This window comes from Melitaea cinxia, chromosome 18, assembly GCF_905220565.1.
Source record: "Melitaea cinxia chromosome 18, ilMelCinx1.1, whole genome shotgun sequence".
Lineage (NCBI taxonomy): Eukaryota > Metazoa > Arthropoda > Insecta > Lepidoptera > Nymphalidae > Melitaea > Melitaea cinxia.
Genome location: NC_059411.1, coordinates 9,144,913 through 9,168,806, shown reverse-complemented (window position 1 = coordinate 9,168,806; position 23,894 = coordinate 9,144,913). Strand labels below are relative to the sequence as shown.

The 23,894-nt window shown below is 36.1% G+C and overlaps 1 protein-coding gene across 1 annotated transcript; it reads right to left on the bottom strand.

The window, feature by feature from the left end:
- Positions 1-426: 426 nt before the first annotated feature.
- LOC123662326 (zinc finger FYVE domain-containing protein 26 homolog) lies at positions 427-23,272 on the bottom strand. Its single transcript, XM_045597182.1, has 17 exons — positions 23,092-23,272; positions 22,840-22,917; positions 21,054-22,716; positions 20,858-20,976; positions 11,686-13,395; positions 11,508-11,606; positions 10,620-11,432; positions 10,216-10,487; positions 9,602-9,736; positions 9,004-9,131; positions 6,428-6,834; positions 5,813-6,283; positions 5,186-5,411; positions 3,413-3,707; positions 2,737-2,871; positions 1,265-1,391; positions 427-687 (listed from the first exon to the last, which is right to left on the bottom strand). Exons 2-17 carry the CDS (start codon positions 22,903-22,905, stop codon positions 517-519), a joined length of 6,837 nt encoding a protein of 2,278 aa, XP_045453138.1. The 5' UTR covers positions 22,906-22,917; positions 23,092-23,272; the 3' UTR covers positions 427-516.
- Positions 23,273-23,894: the final 622 nt, after the last annotated feature.

Sequence of the window (23,894 nt, the reverse complement as noted above, 5' to 3'; positions counted from 1 at the left end):
ATTGCAAAATATGCACATGCATACATGCTTGTATATAAGCATGCTTTTTTATACATTAATTAAAATAGCTTTATATTACATACAAATATTCAATAATAACAATTATACAGTTTAAAATAATATTTTCAAGTGTTATAATTAAGCTTTAATATTTTATCACATCCCAATAGAGAATTGCACCTATTGATTATTGAAATAGTCTTACAATCTACATAACATATAAAGTTTTTTAAAATTGGTAAACAAGGATTCAACTTCGTCTTTTAAAGAAACTACTAAATATGAGTACATTTATATGAAACAACTTTTTCGGATTTTATCGCGGTTTATAACTGAGTCCGTCAGTCCTCCCATGACCATGGTTGCTGTAAAGTATCCAAAACTTCGGGCATTTAAAAAACTTAATAAAGATATAATCCGAAAAAGTTGTTATATGATAATGAGTGTAATTCGCGTAAACATTAGAAAACAATACATTTAATATGTTCCTAAGTATTTTTTCCAACTTACTCAATGCTATAATGGTAAATTTTTCGATGTAAGCCTCTTTAGACAAGCATTTCGTACTTGGTCATTACCCAGTCTCTCGGCTTCTTGTAATATTCTTCGGAGGTCGTTGGTACGGTCGTGTTTAGCGGCCAGTATGTAAGCATTACTTACATTGCGACACACGAGGTAGCAGGAGATCTGTAGGTGATAAAAATGTACTTTAATACACTATTATATTATTCAAAACTTAATTCTATTATCCACTTAATGCCAGGGATCAGATACGGATATTTGAATCAGATTAAATCGGTTTTGGTTGGGGTTACAGATATTAAATTAATAAGGAATATCCAATAGTTTCGAATAGTTTTGATATTAGTTCTAGGGATTTATCGATGTAAGGGTAGGATATAATAAACAAAATACAAAATTCTATGGAGGCGTTTATCGTTTCGACTAGACAAAAAACATAACTATCAACTACACGATTTTTACTTTTTTCCGATTCCACGCCCACCCGTAATTATCCAAAAGTTTTATATCAGTTCCGGTTATGGATAATTGTTCATTTCAGATATCTATTACTTTCAGTAACAGTTATAAAGCTACATTACGTATCTACTTAATACATAAATGTCTTGTTTTGTTATATTGGACCAGTCGAAACAAGCTTGTAAGCTGCTGAAGGGCACCGGGGCTACGGAAATCGCTCACCATCAGGTGAGCTGTACGCTTGTTTGCGATCTAGTTGTATAAAAAATTATGCTTCAGTGACCTTGATGGCGACGCTGGAGATGTCTGCGATGAGCAGTTCCGCCTGTTCATCATGCAGCTGCCCGCGCGCCTCGCACCGCGCCACCACCGCGCCGGCGCCCGCCTCCAGCACCTGGTCGCTCATCAGGCTGGGGACACAGAGGCAAATAAATAATATAATAATAATAATGTTTTTGATCCGCGAAGCCACAGGATAGAGCAGCTTAGTGAATTAAGCTCCAATCCTTCTCCTGAACATAGAAAGAGGCCCAGCTGTGGGATGTTACAGGCTGAATCGTGATCAATGTATTGGATGTGTGCGGTTAATGACACCATATTTTTAGGGTTCCGTACCTCAAAAGGAAAAAACGGAACTCTTATAGGTTCACTTTGACAGACAGACGGACAACAAAGTGAACCTATAAGACGGACCCTTTTCTACAGGAACGCGTGGTAGTATCGAACTAAAATTCATATCAAATACGAAGGTCTACTGTCCCTTAGAGCTGTGAAAAAATCAAACTTCTAAGCCAACGCAATCAAAAGATACAGCCGGTTAATGCTGCAAATTTTCGACAATCGCAAGGGAATCAAAATGTACAGGTAACGTTGCCGTGAACTCAGAATCTTCTTCTACTTATAGCACAAATAAAAGAAAACTTGCGAAAAACAATTTTTTTTAAATAATAATTGTAATAATAATAATTGTTTATTTGCAAGAACATGGTGTTGAAGTTGTACAAGATTAACATTAGTATTGTCCAAACATGTTCTACTTTACGGTGTGCAAATATTAAATATCAATGTGGTTTAGTCACATCATAATAAAAATATTTTTTAATAATTTTTGTATGGAACCCTCGGTGCACGTGTCCGACTCGCACTTGGCCGGGTTTTCTAATTGGTAGAGATATTCTGACGTACTACGTACTACTACTCTGCGTCTACCTCATTCGGAGGTCTGCTCCAAGGAGGTCTCAATTTCAAACATAAATTACAATCTGTTGCGCTACTACCACCCGAGGCATATGAACCGACCACTCTAAAAGGCATCACTCATAAAGTCATCAGCATAGCAAAGAATATTGCTAATTTCCAACATCTCGTAACGTTGCATAATACACAGTGTGGGCGAAAGCAGTGATTCATCAGAAACTTCAGCATAGTTTCAGATCACAGTCTGTCGACAGCGACGTGATGATGCTACGCTCTTACTTTCAATGATGGGAGCCTAGCGAGAGCTCAATAGTCAAGTCTGTGATACCCTGTAACATCCCATTGCTGAGCATAGTTTTTTTTTCTCCATATTTTTTTTTTCTTTAAGGAAGTAATTCCTAGGCACAGGAAAATAGCATCACGCTACGACCAATACAAGCGGAGCATCAATAAAAATTTAGGGAAAATGGGTGAAATTTATGCCTAATATGGATAATATTAAAATTTCTAGATGTGACTGACGTTGCGACGGCAATAAAAATATTATACTGTACGTACTTGGCAGCGGTTTCTTTCGATGCACGAATGCATTTAGCCAAAGTTTTCACCTCCATGAACCTGTCTGCGTTCACCAAGTACTTGGCGACGTGTGTGTAGATGTTCATAGAGTCCAACTTATGCTCACTTATAATCCTAAAACAAGAATACACTTTTAATTTTCGTTTTAAAATAATAGTTTTCGTCATATTATTTTTAAATAAAATATTCGAACAAACAACTAATAACAGCTGTGTGGCTACGGTAGTAAAGAATATAGCGACCCTCTCTCTTCCCGTGGGTGTCGTAAGAGGCGACTAAGGGATAACACATTTTCACTATCACCTTGGAACCTAAAAAGCCGACCGATGGCGGGATAACCATCCAACTACTGGCTTTAAAATACACAGGTCGACGACGGGCAGCAGCGTCTTCGGTGCGAAAAAGCCAGCCCTGCGGTCACCAACCCGCCTGCCCAGCGTGGTGAGTATGGGCAAAACACATGAGTTTACGCCATTTTTTGGCACGAACTTGTGGAGGCCTGTGTCCAGCAGTGGGCTGTAATAGGCTGAAATGATGGTGAATGAACTAATAACAGATCGATGATAAAATAGTTATCCTTCAAATTGTTTTTGGAGGACATATTTCTAGAACATTTTTTTTTTCAATATAAATAATGAAAACGAAAGACGCGTACTTAAAAGCTAAATCGAATCCTTCTTCTATGGTTGGTCCAGTGGCCAAGACTATTGCAACAATCCTTATTTTATCTGTTGTCGAACCGAACAGAGTCAATGGCCTTAGATCATTTTCATTCTTCCTTCCACTATGAACTGGTATGATTTCGTTTACTAGTTTCTCGGTCAGTCTGCCACTCGCTTCACTAGCGGCTAAATATTTAGCTAATTCTATTTGTCGAGACACAGTTGTCATCAGATTGTCTATGGTTGTTTTATCGAGATAGAACTGGATTGATCTTGGATCATTTATTTCTGTAAAAAAACAATTGTATTAGTATTATTAATAAGTAATCCGCCACACTGCTCTAATGCGAGTTGGCGGATATATTTCCTACTATGAGTAACGATTGCTATCAGGTGTACATGATAACAACCGGGACCGACGGCTTAACGTCCTCTCCGACTTCCGAGGCTCGATGGGGACCCATAAGGACTGCAGAAACACCCAGACCATGTCAAAGATCTGTATGGTCAATACAAATTTATGTTTGTCATGTACGGGGATCGAACCCGCAACCGCCAGCACAACAGTAATAAGCCAGTGCTGTGACCGTTGCACCAACGTGTCGTCATTACATATACAGTACTAACAAGTCCATTATTCTATATCTTTTCGAATATCAAGAATAAACTTATATTTAAAGTTGTGTTGAGAAGTCTATTAAATACCTCACGTAAAATTTTATCATTTTAGAGCTACTGTAGCACACTGTCACACTTTCAACGACCCCCAAAATTTTTTTTTTTTAATTCAAAACAATAAATTTATATAAATACCCTTTTTACGTGAGTTTCAAATGTTTCGAATGTTAACTTTTACTTTTAATTGTCATTATTTTTAATAAATGCTTATTTCATATTATTATTGTGTTAATTTTTTCGCAAATGGTACGAAAAGTAGAGTATTTTCCTCGGTGATAAAGCTTGTTTAATAAAATGTTTAAAAAAATCTTCTTTAATCGAATCCTTACTATCATAGTTAATTAAACTAAGTTACATGGTCACAACTACGTTGAAAAACTAAAAATACATGTAAAATAAGTCATTATATTACCATATTTTTTAGTTTCAGCTTTATCTGTACGAGTTCCTGTCAAATGCCTATAAACGTTACGTATATTTGTATACAATTCTTTCTGTCTGTAGTGACTTTCTTAAGTCACGGAAAGAATTTAAGAACTGTAAAAGTTATAAGAAAATTAATTTTCTTAGATGCCCTCCCTCTTTGTGTCATATCTCACGCTAAGCTAAGGCCCTAAGGGCAAAGGCTAAGGCTAAGGGGAAGCCTCTATTTACGAACGTCTCTTATTGACGACGCCTTAGTGAAAGTGTGAACTAGTATGAAAGAGTCGCAGACCTTGGAGGAAAGTAACTGAGGTAGGTCACAGCAGGAATTTCCTGCTCAAAATATGGAGCGGCCCGACTGGGGTAATACCTCGACCTTACAGAAGACCACAGCTAAATAATACTGTTTTCATGCAGTATTGTGTTCCTGTTGGTGAGTAAGGTGACCAGAGCTCCTGGGGGGGATTGGGGATTTGGTCGGCAACGCGCTTGCGATGCTTCTGGTGTTGCAGGCGTCTATAAGCTACGGTAATCTCTTACCAACAGGTGAGCCGTACGCTTGTTTGCCGAACTAGTGATATAAAAAAGTATTAAAAAAAAACGATAGAAAGACAAAGATAGCTAGAGGCATTGAGAGAGAGTGAGAGAGAGTTAGAGGCACTGACTGGTGGCGGCGGGCACGCACTGCGCCAGGTGGTGCAGCGCGGCGGCGAGCAGGTGCTGGCGCGCCAGCAGCGCGGCGCAGGGCGCGGCGGGCGGCGCGGGCCGCGCGTACAGCAGCGCGCACGACGCCGACGCGCGCGCGTGCTGGCCCGTGCCGCACTGCAGCGCGTACAGCGCCTCCAGCTTCTTCGACACCTCCAGCGTGCGGCAGACGTGCATTATGTACTCCTGCCGGGGGGAAGCGGTCGGTTCAACAATATACCATCAGTTTTTTATTGAGATTCGTGCTCAAAAGAGGTAATGTAAAATGGGTTGGCAAACAAGCGTCCGGTTCACCTGATGGTTAGTGATAACTGTAGCTTATAGACGCCAGAATGATGAATACCAGAAGCATCGCAAACGCGTTACCGATCCTACTCCCAATTTCCCCCAGAAGCTTTGGTCACCTTACTCACCACAGGTACACAACACTGCTTGAATTGGGAAACTCCTACGGCCATGGAAAGAGCAATACGTATTTGTCAATGTGACACCGATTAGTAAACCACATCTTAATAATTGCTCTTTATATAAAAGGGTTAACATATTAGGGGCATATCTACAATAATCAATAAATAAATTACACCTACCGACCACATTTCAAATGTACTGTCCATGTCACTCATAGCCTTTAACAGATCATTTACTTTGCCCATCTTCAAGCATTCCATATAAACAGATTCTGTAAAAGTCTCTTTGTCGACCATATTGTCGTAACAATACCTAATAACTTCATTCATGTTGCTGTGTTTCATGTAGAACATAATATTGGCGACGTGTGAGCCGTAGTTACTGAGATAGTAAACGCACTCTTTGTAAAAGAATGGGTCAAGTTTTTTCTTCTGATGATCCACTTTTGGTTCCTGGTGGTTATTATTTCTGCGTAGAAGACCTTGAGCCAGAGTTTTCTTTGGCTGAACAGTGGCAGTTTGAAAATCGCTGTAGTCCCCTTGCTTGATCTTTTTAACGCTGGCTAGAGTGTGCATTATGTTTAGTGCTGGTTCAGTTAGAGATATCTTTTTCTTGCTGGTATTCATAGTTGACAATTTTTCATTTGTAGACTGCAAAAGGTTTACAGACAACATTTTTAGTCTTGTGATTAAGTAGTAGATATTAAAATAAAGTAAAAGGAAAATAATAAGCTATTTATTTACGATACTACAAAATGATTTTTGTTTTTATTGACAAGTTAGCCATAAACTCACCTTTATATTTTCTGCCTTGTCTAATAATTGTTGATTAACAGGGTAGTTCATATCTTCCAACATTGATATTATTTCATTTAACAAAGGGTTGCTCCGTGATCGACTCTCTGATTGATTACTTGAAACAGAAACAGATCTTTCTGATCTCAAATGTAGTTTTCTGTTTACAAAATGAGATTCTGAAGCTTCTTTTCCATATTCTAATTCTTCTTGGACATCCACACAAACATTTGGTGCGTTTTTGAAGCAGAGAGCGAACTTTCTGCGAGCTTCTTTGAAACACCCAGCCTTTAAACAAGCTTTACCCCACGCAGCGAGTACACTGTTACGAGGAATTCCCGATTTTGTCGCTATCTCTAAAGCGAGCTCCCATTTCTCTGCTTCCAGTAATGAACGGACAATTTGACCTATTTTAAAAGCACTTAATTTAATGTTATCACATAGTACTTTCTTAAATGTAATAACTGCTTGCAAACCTTATTAAATAAATAAATAAAATCATGCTATCAGTTAATTTCATCATAATTTCAAATAATTCAATTAGGTAAAAAATTGTGTGTCCCTCATGGTCTAAGATCCCGATATAAAACCATCACCGAGCCACCGTGTTCATAATGATATAATCTTTAATTTCATGTAATTTAATTCAAAAATTAGACCGGTGCAAAATGCTAGTATCGATCGATATACCTGTTTATACCTGACTACCCGAGAGTTGGGACCGGATAATTGTGTTTGCTCGCAAACGAAAAAAAAAACCGACTTCAATTACATTGACGAGTAATACAACGTAGATCGACGAAAAAATAGTCAAGTAACTACGCGTTATCAAAGATTACTCAAAAAGTAGTTATCAGATCTCAATAAAATTTACATGTGACCACATGACAAACATCAGCTTTCGATTAAATTAAAAATTATTAAAATCGGTACACCCAGTAAAAAGTTATTGCGGATTTTCAAGAAGTTCCCTCGATTTCTCTGGGATCCCATCATCAGATCCTGGTTTCCTTATCATGGTACTAAACTAAAGATATCTTCTTTCTAACAAAAAAAGAATTATCAAAATCGGTACACCCAGTAAAAAGTTATTGCGGATTTTCAAGAATTTCCATCAATTTCTCTGAAATCCCATCATCAGATCCTGGTTTCCTTATCATGGTACTAAACTTGGGATATCTTCTTTCCAACAAAAAAAGAATTATCAAAATCCGTACATCCAGTAGAAAGTTATGCGGTATAATACAACGCAGGTCGACGAAAAAAGCGTCAAGTAAAAACGCATTATTAGATATAGCTCGAAAAGTAGTTGTTAGACCTCAAATAAATTTAAATGGGACCAATTGGCACACACCACCTTTCGATTAAAAGAAAATTTGTCGAAATCGCTCCACCCAGTCAAAAGTTCTGATGTAACATACATAAAAAAAAAAAAAAAATACAGTCGAATTGAGAACCTCCTCCTTTTTTGGAAGTCGGTTAAAAAGAATAGGCAACCTAACGTTTGCATATTCTATGCGCTTCATACTTTTCATTGGTATAGAGTTCGTCTAATAATAGAACCGGTGAAATTAAAAAAAAAAATCTTTTTTTAATTATTAAGTAATCATATCCTAGACTGAAATTAGTTAGGCATATAGGTATATGCAATATATTTATTGACATCTTAAATTAAATATCAAATACGTTTCATCAAATAAACATCTCGGTGGAGGTCGTTTTATATCGGGATTCTATATTATCATTTACACAGAATATGTTTACACGAAGTGCAATATTAATAAAGAATAAATAATATTTAAAAAGTATTATGATATATTTTAAAATTTATAATTTTTAAAACTAAGAAGACATTCTATTTGTTGATATATTAAGAATATTTAATCGCTTTCAAAAAAAGTAGTGAAAATGAATAAAAAAGGGGAGGGGAGAAGGAGAGATCTCAATTCGACTGTATTTCTTTTTGTGTGTTGTCTCATAACTTTATAATTAGGGTACCGATTTTTATTATTCTTTTTTTTATTTTAACGTTGGTGCTTCTCGTGTATACCACTGTCAAATAACACAAACTTACACATAAACAACAACTTAAAATAAAATTAAGTTAAAAATTTAATAAATCCATATCCTAAAATGACGACGCGTTGGCGCAACGATCACAGCACTGTTTGTGCTATGACCATTGCGGATGCGAGGCACATGACAAACATTTATATTGGTCACAAACATTTATGTTTCCGTGGTCTGGGTGTTTGTGGTTGTTCTTGCGGGTCTCCCCTCCGTGCCTCGGAGAGCACGTTAAGCCATCGGTCCTGCTTGTTGTCATGTACAGTTATCGTTACTCATAGTAGGGAATATATCCGCCAACCCACAATGGAGCAGCGTGGTGGATTAAGCTCTGATCCTACTCCTACATGAGGAAAAAGGCCTATGCCCAGTGGGATATTACATGCTGAAGCGATATCCTAAGCTTGTCTTCGAATTGAAATTAAAGATTCTCCTGTATGAATGCGTCTAGACAGCACTAGTCACTAAAACAAGCTAGCGGCTCAAGTGGGCCGCGCGGCGCTACTGACTGGGGTGCGCGCCGTGGTGCGGCACGAGCTGGTGCGCCTGGTGCGCCACGAGCGCGGCCATGGCGTCCGCGTGCGCCAGGCAGCGCGCCGCGTGCGCCGCGCCCGTCTCCGCCACGCGCGCGCTCGCCCTGCGCGCACACCCGCCCAGTGGGCCTTCGTTTACGATGCGGCGCAATTTAGGTTACGCCCATTTAATATATGTACTTTAAAAGGCTCATTTTATATGGACGTAATTCGTTAATTTTCATAGGTTACCGATGCTTCTTCATGGAAATGGGTCCCGAAAGAAAACGTTAGTACTATATCTTTTAAAGACAAAAAATCCTACACTTTCCATTATTTTGGATTCACGGTGGTGATTTTTAGAGATGAACGAGAAATTTTTTGAAGCTCGAAATTATCAGAAATTCATTATGCTGACACAATTTTGTTACAAAATTTTTACAATCCATAAAAAAAATTCTAAGGATGTAAAAACTAAACTTAACTCACAGCGTATATTTCCGTACAGGAAGAAAAAAGTCTTAGAAACATCTTACAAAACTATACAGTTAAATAAATTTTTTGTTTCAATTATTGTTATAAATTAAGCTCTTACGATTTTTCATTGGGTGCTCGTGAGTAGAGCTCTGCGGCCGCTAGTAATAGCGAGCGACGCGCTCGCACCAGTAGTCTGGAGTCTCCCCCGCTCGCCAGCTCGCGAGCCACCTCGTCACTGCGGTCCAACAGGAATCTGCGACATTTTTATTTATTTGACAAATTGCGCCAACAACGCTAACACAAAAATAAACAAGAAATCGTCAAAACTTAAAAATCAAGATAAATGTTTCATTAATTATGGGCACAAGCAACATTGACTACAGAGATAAGCGTTATACATTTCCTACACACAAAGTACAAACGTGGATGGTTTGCCCCTGTTACTATGAAATAAAGAAACTTTTAAAGGTGATATCTTATTGAACTCAACATTGAAATTTAAATAATCGATTTAAAATATTAAACATCAAATAAAGTTTTAATTTTATAGCTCATATTTCACCACTAGTCATTGCTCACTCTTTCACAATAAAATCAAAGGCATGAAATTTTTTAAATTCGTCTCAGTAGTTTCAGAGACATTCGGTTACAAATTAAACAAATCTTCCACAAATAACATGATAATATGAACAGTACATAAATAAACCAATGAAAAAAAATTGGTAAATATACCTTGGATAGTCCAAGTTGATCGTGTGCATCTTCATTATAGACAAACAGAGAGTGACGTTAGGGGTAAATTCGTAACTAAATTCTGCCCTAACTGCTTCGTTCTTCTTCGCGTTAGAAGAAAGGCACCAGTCCATGCATGTGGTAGCGCTGCCCGAATCCGAGTTGCTACTGAGCATCATACTGTCTCGCTCTGAAGTAGACTTCTTATTCATAGTTTGCGTAAAGCAATCATCGCAGACACGAAATTTAATGCTGCTTGGATATGTGGGTACCTTAAAATAAACACAATGCACATAATTTACTTTAATAACGTTCAAATTCAGAATGACCACTATGACGGTACTCTAAAACATTTTGACCAAGTTGCTTTCAAAAATTTGGTTGATTGGAGGAAGTCGTGTTACCTGCATTTTATTTCTCGAGCATCCATGACAAACAACTCTCCCGCATCGCCTGCAGTGATGTCTACGTATAATCATAGAGAATATAGATATTTTGCACACCATGCATCTATCTGCCGTGTAATCTTCCACCCACTGTTCCTTAGTTGGTACGTGTTCAGGCATCACAAAGGGCCTTGAAGTAGCCTCTATATTTATAGAATCTAACGATTGCATCAACGAGTCATCCCACGGTTTAGGTGGTGAGGGACAAGTGTGTCGTGGATTTTTCATGTCTAGCGCTTTTTCTGCGTAATATCTTAACAGAGCGTCCACTGAATTTCGTGAAATCAATAATGTTTCGATAGATTTAATATTATAGTAAAGATTATCACCGGTTATGTCGTTTTTCAAAGTTGGCGCGATTTTGTTAATTATTTTAACCAATATTTCTAGCTTTGCGTTCATCAATAGTTGTTCAATCATGATTAGTGGCTTCTCTATTAACTCCCAGAACAAATGTCTCGAATTTGCTTCTATTTCTAGCATAATTTGAAAGCCCATTTTAATATTTTCGAATGTTTTCCAAGCTATACTATTAGTGGATATAAAATCAATACAAACTTTCAAAATTTCTATGTTCCTGATTTTTGATATTTCTTCACAAACTAAATCCATTGCCTGACTATTTGGAAGCCGTTCAAGCAATTCCTGGACTAAAGATGGTGTCGCTTGATTCGTGTATTCAAATAATTGACGCAAAAGATTTATCACAATTAGATTTTTCATATAATCAGAAACATCATGGACATCAGCCCATTCTAAGCATAGTTTAAACTGAAACAAATTTAAAATATTAAACAATGAACTTTGTAAAAATCAAAATACAAATTTATTATTATATAATAATACCTGTTGACTATCCATTAGGACTTCAATTATATTTTCAGGATTTTCCGTTGACTTTTCGTATATAGTGTACCAATGATTCGTACCCATTATGGAGGCTATCTGTAAATGCAGATTTTATTGAAGTAATAATTAATCAATAAACTTAAAAAATGGTGAATGTGATTTGTTGATTGATTACCTGCTCGTAAAGTGGTATCTTCACGATCCAGTCTGTACATTTTTCATATAAATTTTCCTCTACAACTGTTTGGTCTAAAATAAATCTTAGGTAATTAATTGCTTCAAGAGCTCCTTCTGCCGGCCACGCTGATAAATTATTGAGAATGAGATCTAACTTCAACTCGTTGCATTTGAGATACTGGCAATACTTCCAATTATTGTAAATTTTTGGGTTAGTGGCAATTTTAAATAAAATCAAATCCCGTATGTTCGTTAAATTAGCGCTGCACATGAGCTGACGTTCTGATAGTGCGTCCAATATTTTGAGACATTGCAATATTTTTCCGGACTCTAACAGCCGTGGCAAATATAAAAATAATTTGTCCAGATCTATTATTGTATGAAGTGAAGCTAAACATTTGTTTCCATCGAAAAGAACTTTCGTGTAGTCAAATCTTTCCAAATCCATATATTTATTGAGGTGTTTTGTTCGAGCATCTATGTTCTGTCGGGTAGTACTTTCGCTTAAAGATGGATGAATTTTTCTAATTATGTGAGCTAGCACCCAATTATGCAAAACGATGTATGTTAAACTTTGAGGATCTGGAGTTCGCGGTAAGGGAGCAAAATCAGCCATGGGTTCAACAAACAATTTTTCTTCCGAATTTTTCAAGTCATATACGACCTGTAGCAGATTATTAAAATTTTCTTCTTTGGCTTCTCTTAAAGGCCCCGCTAAAGTAATTGACGGACAAAAGTTGAGAATTAGTTTCGGGATCAAATTTACGTTTAATTTCTTGCATATAGGTTCTAAATACGAGATCGGTAACTCCTTGTTGTTTATCATATTTCCAAATATATCGTGTAATTGTCTTTCGAACACCGAAAAGTATGGTGCGTCAACAGGTGCTTCGTTAACTTTATCCTCTTGTTCCAATTGCGATACAGATTTCGCGTACATGTAACATTTTCTTAAGTAATGCACTCTGGCTTTTTTAGTTCCATGACGTGAAACTTCGTTTATGTTACATAAATCTTTATCAGAGGAAGCGACGACATTCATGTAAATTTGATGATACTTTTGTAATGTACTTTCGTCCAACTTATTAGTTTTACTTGGGTTAACGATGTCGGCTAAATCTATGCAACATTGTCGTAGCTCTTTAGAGAGTTGATTTAATTTACAAAATTCCTTATGTTTGATAGGGATTCGACAATCCGTTATTAATTCGCAAATATTGTCAACGAAATCAAAAGATTTGTCTGTGTTACCAAAGATTTCAAAAGTTACGCTAGCAATATCTTCAACGAATCGAATATAATTAGTCTTCTTTACAGCCATGACGTCCGTGCTGCTTCTTACTTCTGCAAGTTTTCGCTCTACTACATTTATCAATCCATACGTTATTTCTCGATTGAGTCCACTACTAAGGAGTATGTCAACAGCGTTTATAAATGGCGCGTTTTGGTGGCTATAGAGTTGTAAGTGTGAATGACGAGCACCTAATTCAATAATGTCGAATGAATTCGGGGCTCTGTTCGAAGCCAGGAATCCCTCCACGAGGCCCATGACCTCAGTGGATACTACAGATAAGGCAGACAGTTCTTTCGTAGGATACCGAGAACAATCTCGATAACATATAATATTTTTTATTTTTGCAATCAAGTGCCTTAATTGTTCAGTAAAAGTAACTTCTGTAGCAATTTCCGAATCTGAGAGATCGAACATCTGAAAAGTATCTTATATTTTATAACATATTAAATAATTGTATTTGCTCGCAAATGAAAAAATACCGACTTCAATTACACCGACAAGCAATACAACGTAGATCGACGAAAAAATAGTCAAGTAACTACGCGTTATCAAAGATTACTCAAAAAGTAGTTATTAGATTTCGAAAAAATTTAAATGTGACCACATGATAAACAACAGCTTTCGATTCAATTAAAAATTATCAAAATCGGTACACCCCGTAAAAAGTTATGCGGATTTTCGAGTTTCCCCTCGATTTCTCTGGGAGCCCATCATCAAATCCTGGTTTCCTTGTCATCGTACCAAACTAGGGATATCTCCTTTCCAACAAAAAAAAAAGAATTATCAAAATCGGTACATCCACTAAAAAGTTATGAAGTTATGTGTATGTAGTTGTTAGATCTCAATTAAATTTAAATGGGACCAAATGACACACACCACCTTTTGATTAAAAAAAAAAATTGTCGAAATCGGTCCACCCAGTCAAAAGTTCTGAAGTCACATACATAAAAAAAGAAAAAATACAGTCGAATTGAGAACCTCCTCCTTTTTTGGAAGTCGGTTAAATATAGTCCAACTCTATGTTAAGTACATTGATTAAGCGAAATTTTTGACGTTGTCAAAATGTTACAGTAATGAATTTGAAAGATAGGTATATTGCTTTACAATGTTTATTGTTTACTTTCATCAAGTAATATTACTTTGTATAACAAAAGGAAATGCTGTAACCGCTTTGTCGAACTTTGTTAGTAACCCTTATCTTTTATTACCGAAAGCAAAATACATAAATAACGTAAAACACAAAAGGAATACGGTCTTTATTATTTAAGTTTTTTAGGTATCTTTTCTATCATTACAGCTTCAACAACATTGTAATATCCTGCAATATCATATGTTTAGTTTCGTATCGTATCATGTTGGTTAATTTATTATAAACATAATCGGTAGCCGACTTTGATCCTCAGGATACTGACCACAACTATCATCAAACTAATAAATACTTAATATACCTAATATTAAACTTATCACTTATTCGATTTCTATTTTTATTATTTTGCAAATGCATTTACCATCTACCAAATTACATCGTTTTAAGTAACATGATTCATACTTTCACATGTAGGGTAATGACTTCACTGATAAATACATTCCTACTATTGCGAAATCACATTGCTATGACTTTTGACATCAATTATTTATCTTAAGTTTGTGTTATTCTTGTTATACAACATCTTTGTACCTTTTTCCCCTTTCTAATTAAACTATTAGTCATCAAGCCGGTTTTGCATGCGGATAAATTAAAATTAAGATAGTTTATTTACCTTTACATTACGTTTCAAGCTCTTGGAAGAAAATGTAAGCTTTGAAAAAGTTAATGATAGTATTTATATTTACGACACGGATTACAATTATTATTATTTAGAAGACACTATGTCAAACTGGAATATAACTACAGAAAATGGTAAGTATTTTACATATTTAATTCCAAAATAAAAAAAAATGCTTAATTCAACTAATTTTAGAATAACTAATATTTACAAATACATTAAAATTTTTAAACTTTACAGTAAGAACTTACTCGCAAAAATTCAAAAACTCGAATTCTAAAAGATTTCTCAAAGACGAAAGAACTACCAAATTAAAAGTACGACGATTTTTAGAATCTATGAAGATTTGGTTTCTCGTGTACTTAGCGTTAGCAATTCCTTTGTGGTGTACTAGAGGTAGGTACCTAGTTACAATTTTACTTTTTATGACACATTCACTGATTTTTTCCGTAAATTATAAAAATGGCAAAGGGTGTCATCACCCAATAGCAGAAGAAGTAAGAAAAGAAAATATAGCAGTTCTCCACCAGAAGCTCAGAGTACTACCACGAAAAACCGTTTTAGCACCCTGCCTCTAGACCCTAAAGATGAATCGTGCACTACCGATTATCCTAAGCCCTGTAAACCCCCACCTATCGTTCTTAACAGCATAGAGGATGTTACCGAGCTATCAAAGCTACTTCAAACGTTACTAGCAAGGAAGATTTCAAATTCAAGCTAATTAACAAAAATCTACTCCACATCCTTGTCAACACTACTGAGGAGTATAAGAAAATCATAGCGGTTATAAGAGCAAACGGTCTAATAGGGCATACATTTACCCCTAAAGACAGCAAATGCTATCGCATTGTCATAAAAGATCTCCACCATAGTACTCCACATGAAGCAATATTAGAAGCCATTGAGGCAACTAACAATAAAATTAAAGGTGAAATCATCAATGCACGATACGGTCCCGACAAGAAACCCACATCGACCTTCTTTGTAAACATTGAGCCCAGTGTTAACAACCCCGCAGTCAAAAATATAACCCATATATTCAACCAAAAGGTCAAGATAAAGGATCCGCGAAAGTCAAAAAGTATCGTTCAATGCCAACGTCGCCAGCGCTACGGTCATCAAAGAATAACTGTATGAGACCATTTAGATGCATCAAATGCGGAGAAGGCCATAAAACCTCGGAGTGCAAAAAAAAAAGATAGAACCTCACCAGCTAAATGCGTTCTCTGCTCGTGTGATCACCCGGCCAACAAGGTACAAAGGCTGTGAAGTATACAAAGAAATCCTTTCCCGAAAAAACAAAAACTCAACCCCAAGAGAAACTCAATCCGCCCTAACCACCAAGGCACTGTCAATTAACCAAATCTGTTCCACCTCGAAAGTAACCGAAGGAAGCGTAGGACCCTCTCACCAACGTACATACACTGAAGTTACCGATGGAAAAAATGCCCAATCAAATCAACAATCCTATACCAAGCTGGAAGATTTCCTACTTAAACAAAACGAGAAAATGGATCTCCTAATACAACAAATAGGCTCACGAGTGAGTCTCATCACTACTCTCGTCTCTAAGCTAACAAAATGACTTCTCTACACATTGCCACCTGGAACATCAATGGCCTTGCCCCTAATAAAGGCGAACTAGAGATGCTCATCAAATCCAACAAGCTTGACGTTTGCCTTATTTCTGAATGGCACACTACACCGAGAAGCCTAATTTGTATTCCGGGATTTTCTGTGTACCATACTTGTCATCCCGATGGTGGGGCACATGCTGGCACCGCAGTAATTATCAGAAACAGTGTAAAGCACTGCCTCTTGGAACCTTTCGCGGCCCCCTATCTCCAAGCCACAACTGTAAGGGTGGGAGATCGGTCAGGACCCCTTAATCTTTCTGCGATATACTGTCTACCGCGCCACACCATAAATGAGAAAATGTTTACTGCCTTCTTTAAGTCACTGGGCAACCGATTTATAGCTGGTGGCGATTGGAATGCCAAGCACTCATATTGGGGATCAAGATTGACGGTTACTAGAGGCCGAGAACTAAAAAAGAGTATTGAAGTGAATCACCTATTACCTATGTCAACTGGGGAGCCTACGTATTGGCCCACGGACAACAACAAGACACCTGATCTCCTAGACTTCTTTATCACAAAGGGTATCAGCGAACTGAACACTCTCATAAAGTCAAGCCTCGACTCACCTCACCTGTGTTACTGTTGGTTAGTCCAGTGGCTATATCCAATTACGAACATACTGACTACCTCTATAATCGCAGAACGGATTGGTAATGTTTTCGGGATTTCCTGGATTCAAACATCATCCTTAATGTCCCCCTCAAAACCAAGGAGGAAATCGACGATGCGTGTCTCTATATCACAAACCTGATCCAAGTGGCGGCCTGGTCTAGTACTCCCTAGCTGAAGGATTCATCGCGGGGGGCACCAGTCCCTCTTGCAGTTAAGGAAAAAATCGCCAAGAATGCCAGAATCTGGCAGACGACCCATAAGAACGCAGATAAAACTAGATTAAATCGAGCAATTAAAGAACTTAAAGATCTCCTGACTCGCACTGCAAATGAATCGTTCAAACAGAGATTAGTGAGAATGTCTACTAACGCAAATGGGATTACAACCTCTGGAAGGTACAAAGTTCCTCCCACAGTCACAACAGTGTTCTCCACCTATTAGATCTAGTAATACATGGGCTCGAACTGACCAAGAAAAGTCTCAGGCCTTTGCTACATACCTAGCCGGGGTCTTCAGACCCAACGATTCAGATAGCCCTGAAGATCCAGAAATAGATCAAGTCCTTAAGCAAGATCTGCAGCTATGCCTGCCGTTAAGCCCTACCCCACCAAGGGAAATTACTAGAGAAATAGCCAAAATGGACCCCTATAAAGCACCTGGATTTGATCTGATTACCCCTAGGCTACTGAAAGAGCTCCCTAAGAAGTGCATTGTCTTTTTGACCATGCTTGTCAATGCCACACTGAGAATTTCACATGCTCCTGCAACTCTGGAAAACATCTCAAATCGTTATGATTCATAAGCCTGGTAAGCCGCCTAGTGAAGTCTCCTCTTATCGGCCTATTAGCCTTACGCCTGTGCTTTCAAAATTGTGGGAAAGGATCGTCCTTGCACGATTATCTCCTTGCCTAGATATGGAACATGTAATACCTAACCACCAATTTGGTTTTCGGAAACACCACTCAACAATAAAGCAGGTACATAGAGTCTATTCTACAATAAGACAATGTCTGGAAAGGAGAGAGTACTGCTCGGCTGCCTTTCTCGACGTACAACAGGCCTTTGATCGGGTTTGGCATAAAGGACTTCTCTATAAAATTAAAAAGTACCTTCCACATTCCTACTACCTGCTGATGAAATCTTATCTCAGCGACAGAAAGTTCCAAGTCAAGCTCCGAGACGCAAGATCTTCCCTTCATAGCTGCACAGCCGGTGTACCCGAGGGCTCTGTACTTGGTCCGATCCTTTACAACATATTTACTAGTGACTTACCCCAGTCACCTGACATAGCTGTTGCAACTTTTGCCGATGATGCGGCCTTCCTCAGTTGTGATCGTGACCCAAACGAAGCGAGCAGACTGTTGCAAAGCCAGCTCAATGCCACCAAGGCTTGGTTTACTAAGTGGCGCATAAAAGCAAGCGCTTCAAAGTTTCACCACATCACATTTAGCCTAAGACGTGAAACATGTCCCCCGGTCAACATAGGCCCAGACACATTGCCGCAATCAACGTGCGTCAAATACCTTGGGTTTCACCTGGACCGGAGGATCACATGGAAAGATCATATAAAAACGAAGCGCAACGAAATCAATCTAAGATTTAATAATTTGCTCTGGCTCCTCGGTAGACAGTCTGCCTTATCCTTATCCAACAAGCTGAGGGTATATTGTTCCATAATAAAACCGATTTGGACATATGGAATCCAACTGTGGTCGACAGCCAGCAAATCCAACGTTATGTGCCTGCAGAGAGCCCAAAACAATATTCTAAGGGTACTTTCCTCGGCGCCCTAGTATGCTCGCAATTCGGAAATTCACGAGTATCTAGAAATCCCAACCATCTTGGATGAAGCAAAACGATATTCAGCCAACTACAAGGACCGCTTGACAACTCATCCTAACCCGTTATCCAGTATGCTTCTGCAACCAAATCCAATTAGAAGACTCAAGAGAGCCGATTTGCTGCCTTACTAAGGGGAGATGGAGCAGTGGCTCTATCTCTCGAAACACTAATCTCTTGCAACACACCTGATTATAGTCAAGGCGCCTGATCGCAGGCCTAAAATAAAAAAAAAATAAAAAAAAATAAAAATTCTTTACATTAGCACAGTTATATTCATTATTATTAGTTACTTATATGATAAAAAAAATTAAGTTTTTATACATAATTTATTATGGACTAGCTGTGTCCGCGGCTTCAAACGCGTGGAATTTTACAAAAAAGTTTTTTTCAGTTCGCAGTTATAAAATAAATAAATTTCTAAAATAAAAGTAGCCTAATTTACTACTTACTATATCAGCTATCTGCCAGTGAAAGTGTCGTCAAAATGGTTCCAGCCGTTTCAGAGATTAGCCGGAGCAAACAGACAGACAGACAAAAATTGTAAAGAATATTATTTTGGTATATGTGTATACATCCATATACATTTAGTAAAAAGCGGTTATTTTAATATTACAAACAGACACTCCAATTTTATTTATTTGTATAGATTAAGAATTTATTTACTATGTAGAGAAATTTCTACCTAAGTATCTACTCAATTATTAAATTAGTGCTAGTTTGTTCATTTATCACGGTAAACTTAGATAAATAACGCTACGGTCATAAGCTAACAATTAGAAATTTTTTATATTTATTCTTTTTGATAGTAAAACATACTTATGGGATAGTATAAAAATTTATATACGAATGATGTAGGTTATTTATTAAAAAACATTTATTATCTATTCCTAGGGTGGTGCTGCTGTTGCTTATTGTGTAAATCATTTAAACCGAAAACAATTTTTGAAGAAGCCAAAATTTTCTTAGAGGTCAATCCGCCGGGAGTCTTTAAGCATCGAGGAGGAGTAATATATTACGAACCAAGTGAAAAAGAAAAAGATTGTTTTGATAAACTTGAACACGTTATAAGAACGATATAATGTAATAAAAAATAATGTATATCATATTCAGCTGTAATAAGTTCACATAGATACGTCGGGGTCACCAGTTTGCGGGTGTGGAATAGGGTGTAAAGGTCCACATCCCCCTTTTCAACTTTCTATCCCTCCGACTAGACGGGTGTTGAGTCTGATGGGCAGTAGCCCCAATTTCCAAGTTGTTGGGTTCTTGTATATTTGTTCAGTCGCTCGGATAATTTTAATATCGCGATGTAGGATACGTCAGTTGTTTTAGTTCATATGTGGCGAGATAGATGTCGCTACACATTTGATGAATTAAAAATATTTTTTAAAAGCGATATATTTTAGATAGTATCACATATTTCACGGACGCCACGGACTTTATATTAAAAAGTGTTTAGATAATAAACTGTAATATACATACGTATATCTGACATACTTAAGAGTAAATAAAAATATCAAATCTTATCAATAATGATACTACTATTTCTCCGATTTTTCAAAAAAAACTAGGTTTAGGTACCCTAAGTGCCAAAATGATCATAACATCTATAACTTATGATCTTTATATCTGTACACTTAAGATAAGGGCAATTTTTTGAAATATTACGATACTTTAATAAGGTGAAGTAGGGAAGTAAACTCTATAAGGAATAAAAAATTGTGGAATAGAACTCTGAATTAAACACTACACAGTACTACAGTGAATAAAATTGGTGCAGAAAAAAAATACTTATAATAATTTTTCTTCGATTATTTTAAAAATATAACAAGTTTCGATTAATTTATCGACGGAATAATGTGCTCAATCTCTAAATTTTACTGTACAATTTGTAATAAAATAGCTTAGTACTGGGAAATCCAAATCCCATCCAAAGCAACGTAAAAAAGGTAAAATCAATATTGTAAAACCAATGTGTTTTATTTAGATTTAAGTGATAAAAAACGAATAACATACCTCTAAGATTTGATTCGCTTTAGAGAAATCGTTTTGATACAACGCCAAAGCGACAAGGCAGTTCGGTTTCGCCAGCATTATTGAAATGAAGTCTATCGTGTTCTTTTTTAAAGAACATGCTGAAAATTACAAAAATAATTATCATTTTTGGTATCTATTTTGTCAAAAAAAAATTAGAATAACGAGAATAGATTACAGTCTTCAGACGCAGAAATAGTGGACGCAAGCATGGCGTGATCGACTTCGGGTTTAGGATTGGTATTCCGTCGTCTCATTTTCGGCTTCTTTCTCACAAACTTTTGGTCTAATTCACGATCTTCGTCTTCACTGCTTTCGTCAACCTCCACATAGTCCAAACAAAGTTTCAGATGTAATGGATTTGTGTCAGGGGAAAGCGTTGAAACAAGTTGCATTTTCCAAATTGAGTGATTGATAACATTTGTAAGCCTTTTCAAACGAGCCGACGTGTTTTGATCGTCCATTTTTATATTACTAACGTCTCCTCTCTCCCATAACTTTTCTAAACATAATTTTAGAGTATTTAAAATAATTTGCGTCGTAAAAGAATTGCACAGGAAACCTGCACGCGAACTGTTTATACTTTTTGGATTTTTATTCTGCTTTTTAGAATAAAAATATGAACACTCTGAATGTGTGCCGCAAGGATAGTCCTGAGTATGTTCATAGCAAGAGAAATATTCATATCTCAAAAATAAACAGGAGAATATATCTTCTATAGCTTCTATACAATATTGCAAAGGTTGAATTGATAAGACAAGGCGTTTGATATCATCCAATGATGTACTCATTTCCTGGGTGTTTTCCATACCTTCAGATGTATTTAATATAGTATCAATTACCTTTGTTATTGCACAGTAACAGTTGTAAGTGGAAATATCCCAGTTTGAACCAATATTTATAAATTTGTCCCAGTTATTTTTATTACTAAGGGACAACAGTTCAGTGATAAACTCATTATTTGTATTTAGTAATCTAGAGACTTTGTACCTATCTACTCTAGACAGTCTGCAAACTTGAGATATAACTGTTAATGCACTTTGGCTTAAAACTTGGCTTAAAATTGATGTGCTCATAATTTTACAATTATTTTCTAGACAAAATTTGATCACTGTCAGTTCTCTCTTAATTTCAGTCATATAAAATTGTAGCTGACAATCTGTAGTTGTGTAGGCATCAAGGATTGAGAATATGTTTGTCAACTGATTAACTAATGAAGGCAAGTCATATGTCTCAGGGCAATTTGTTAGATCAATCAATACCATTATAAGAATTTGCTTAGTAAAATTATTAATTTCAAAAGTCACATTTTTCATATCATGAAGTTGTTGTTTATAAACTTGAGCAGCTTTCAAAAGCCAATGGGTCTTATCCTGGTAGCAAAGTTCTATCATATATTCTGCAGTTAATTTAAAATGTTTCTGTGATTCATTCTTGTGCATAACATCTGATGCTATGTTTATGAGTTCTGGTTTCTCATGGCTTACAAGACTAATAAGGATCTGTTTTCTGAGCTGTCTGAATATATCATCAGAGAAATGTGGAAATATCTCATTAATAAATTGTGTTTGTAACTTATCATCCCATCTTGCCAATGATAAAATAGTTATCACCCGATCAGGAGAATTATTTGATATTTCTGATTTTAGGACTTCTAAATATAAATATTGCAGTTTAAGCAAAGTTGTTTGGTCGTTTATATGGGATTGTAAGAAATCGAGAATTATAGAAGTTGTCACTGGATTTCTTGCTAGATTTATTTTTAAAAAATCTAATGATTGGCTTGATAATTCACTTATTGATTTAGATTCTTCTGCATCATAGTGAACTTTAATGATTTCCTGTAACATATTAAATTTGCATAATATATCTCTTTATCTAATAAAGATTATAAGTAGACCATCTCAAAAAACAAAATGAAAAATATAGAAAAAAAAACAAAAATATTTTTCTCAGATACTTGCCTCGAAAACTTCTTCACACAAATTATCTAACAAGCGGAGGGTATACTTCAACTCGTCTTCCTTCATTTTGATTGTAAACTAAAAATTACAATAAATATACATTTATTTATAATACATAAATCATGTTAAGACTACTATATTAATAAATTTTGATCTTTTGTTTTTACACTAGTTAGGCAAAACAGTAGTAAAGCAAAAAAAAAAAAACGATAGTAAAAAAGTGAATGACAGTGTGTATTTCTATCACAATACCTGTAGCTTATAATAATAGATTAAGAACTGACTTGAATTAATAACAACATACTCTTACCTAAATAACATAAAACTGAATACTAAAACAAGACACATGAACAATCAAATGAGTCACATAGTTCATTAGTATAAAATAGAAATTATTAATTGTTTATTTATGTCATTTCTCGATTATAAATATTTAAACAAAATATATGATATACACTGTCAATCTATTATTTCTACTTTGACATTGAAGTTTTCATAGTGTTACCAATGTAATAAAATGTGCGTTTTCCAATTACAGAGCATAATACGACTTAGTAGCGCACAATGCTACATTGTGCTGATGCTTAGTTGGAACGTGAATTAGTTTTCAAATGCACTTAAAAAATCTACGATGACTTTACTTCACTTTGAATTACTGACTATAATATATAAATAAAATTTCCACACGAAAAGCACTACTTTTGTTATATATATATATTTAATATATATATATATATATATATATATATATATATATATATATATATATATATATATTTAGGAGAAACAAACTTATTTATTTAAAAAAAAGACAGAAAACCGAACACTTAACTTCTATTTATTACTCATTTTTACAAATATAACAATTATCACAAAAATTAACCTTAACCACTAACTTAGTCGAAAATAATGACCGAGAATTACAATTTTAATTAACCAAGCAAACAACCGTTACTTTGAATATAAAAATGATCAACGCACTCGTCATGAAACAACGACCTATCGTTCCGAAAGCCGAGAAGCAAAAGAGCCCTCTGAACGGGTAGGGACTGCTT

Bases quoted from the DNA above. Each gene is read 5' to 3' on its own strand.
- LOC123662326 (XM_045597182.1), bottom strand. From the start codon at position 22,905: ATGAAGGAAGACGAGTTGAAGTATACCCTCCGCTTGTTAGATAATTTG. The intron at 3,708-5,185 runs GTCAGTGCCTCT...GTTTTTTTACAG, and splicing joins GTGCGTGCCCGCCGCCACCA to AAATAAATGATCCAAGATCA. The intron at 688-1,264 runs GTCACTGAAGCA...TATCACCTACAG, and splicing joins TCTCCAGCGTCGCCATCAAG to ATCTCCTGCTACCTCGTGTG.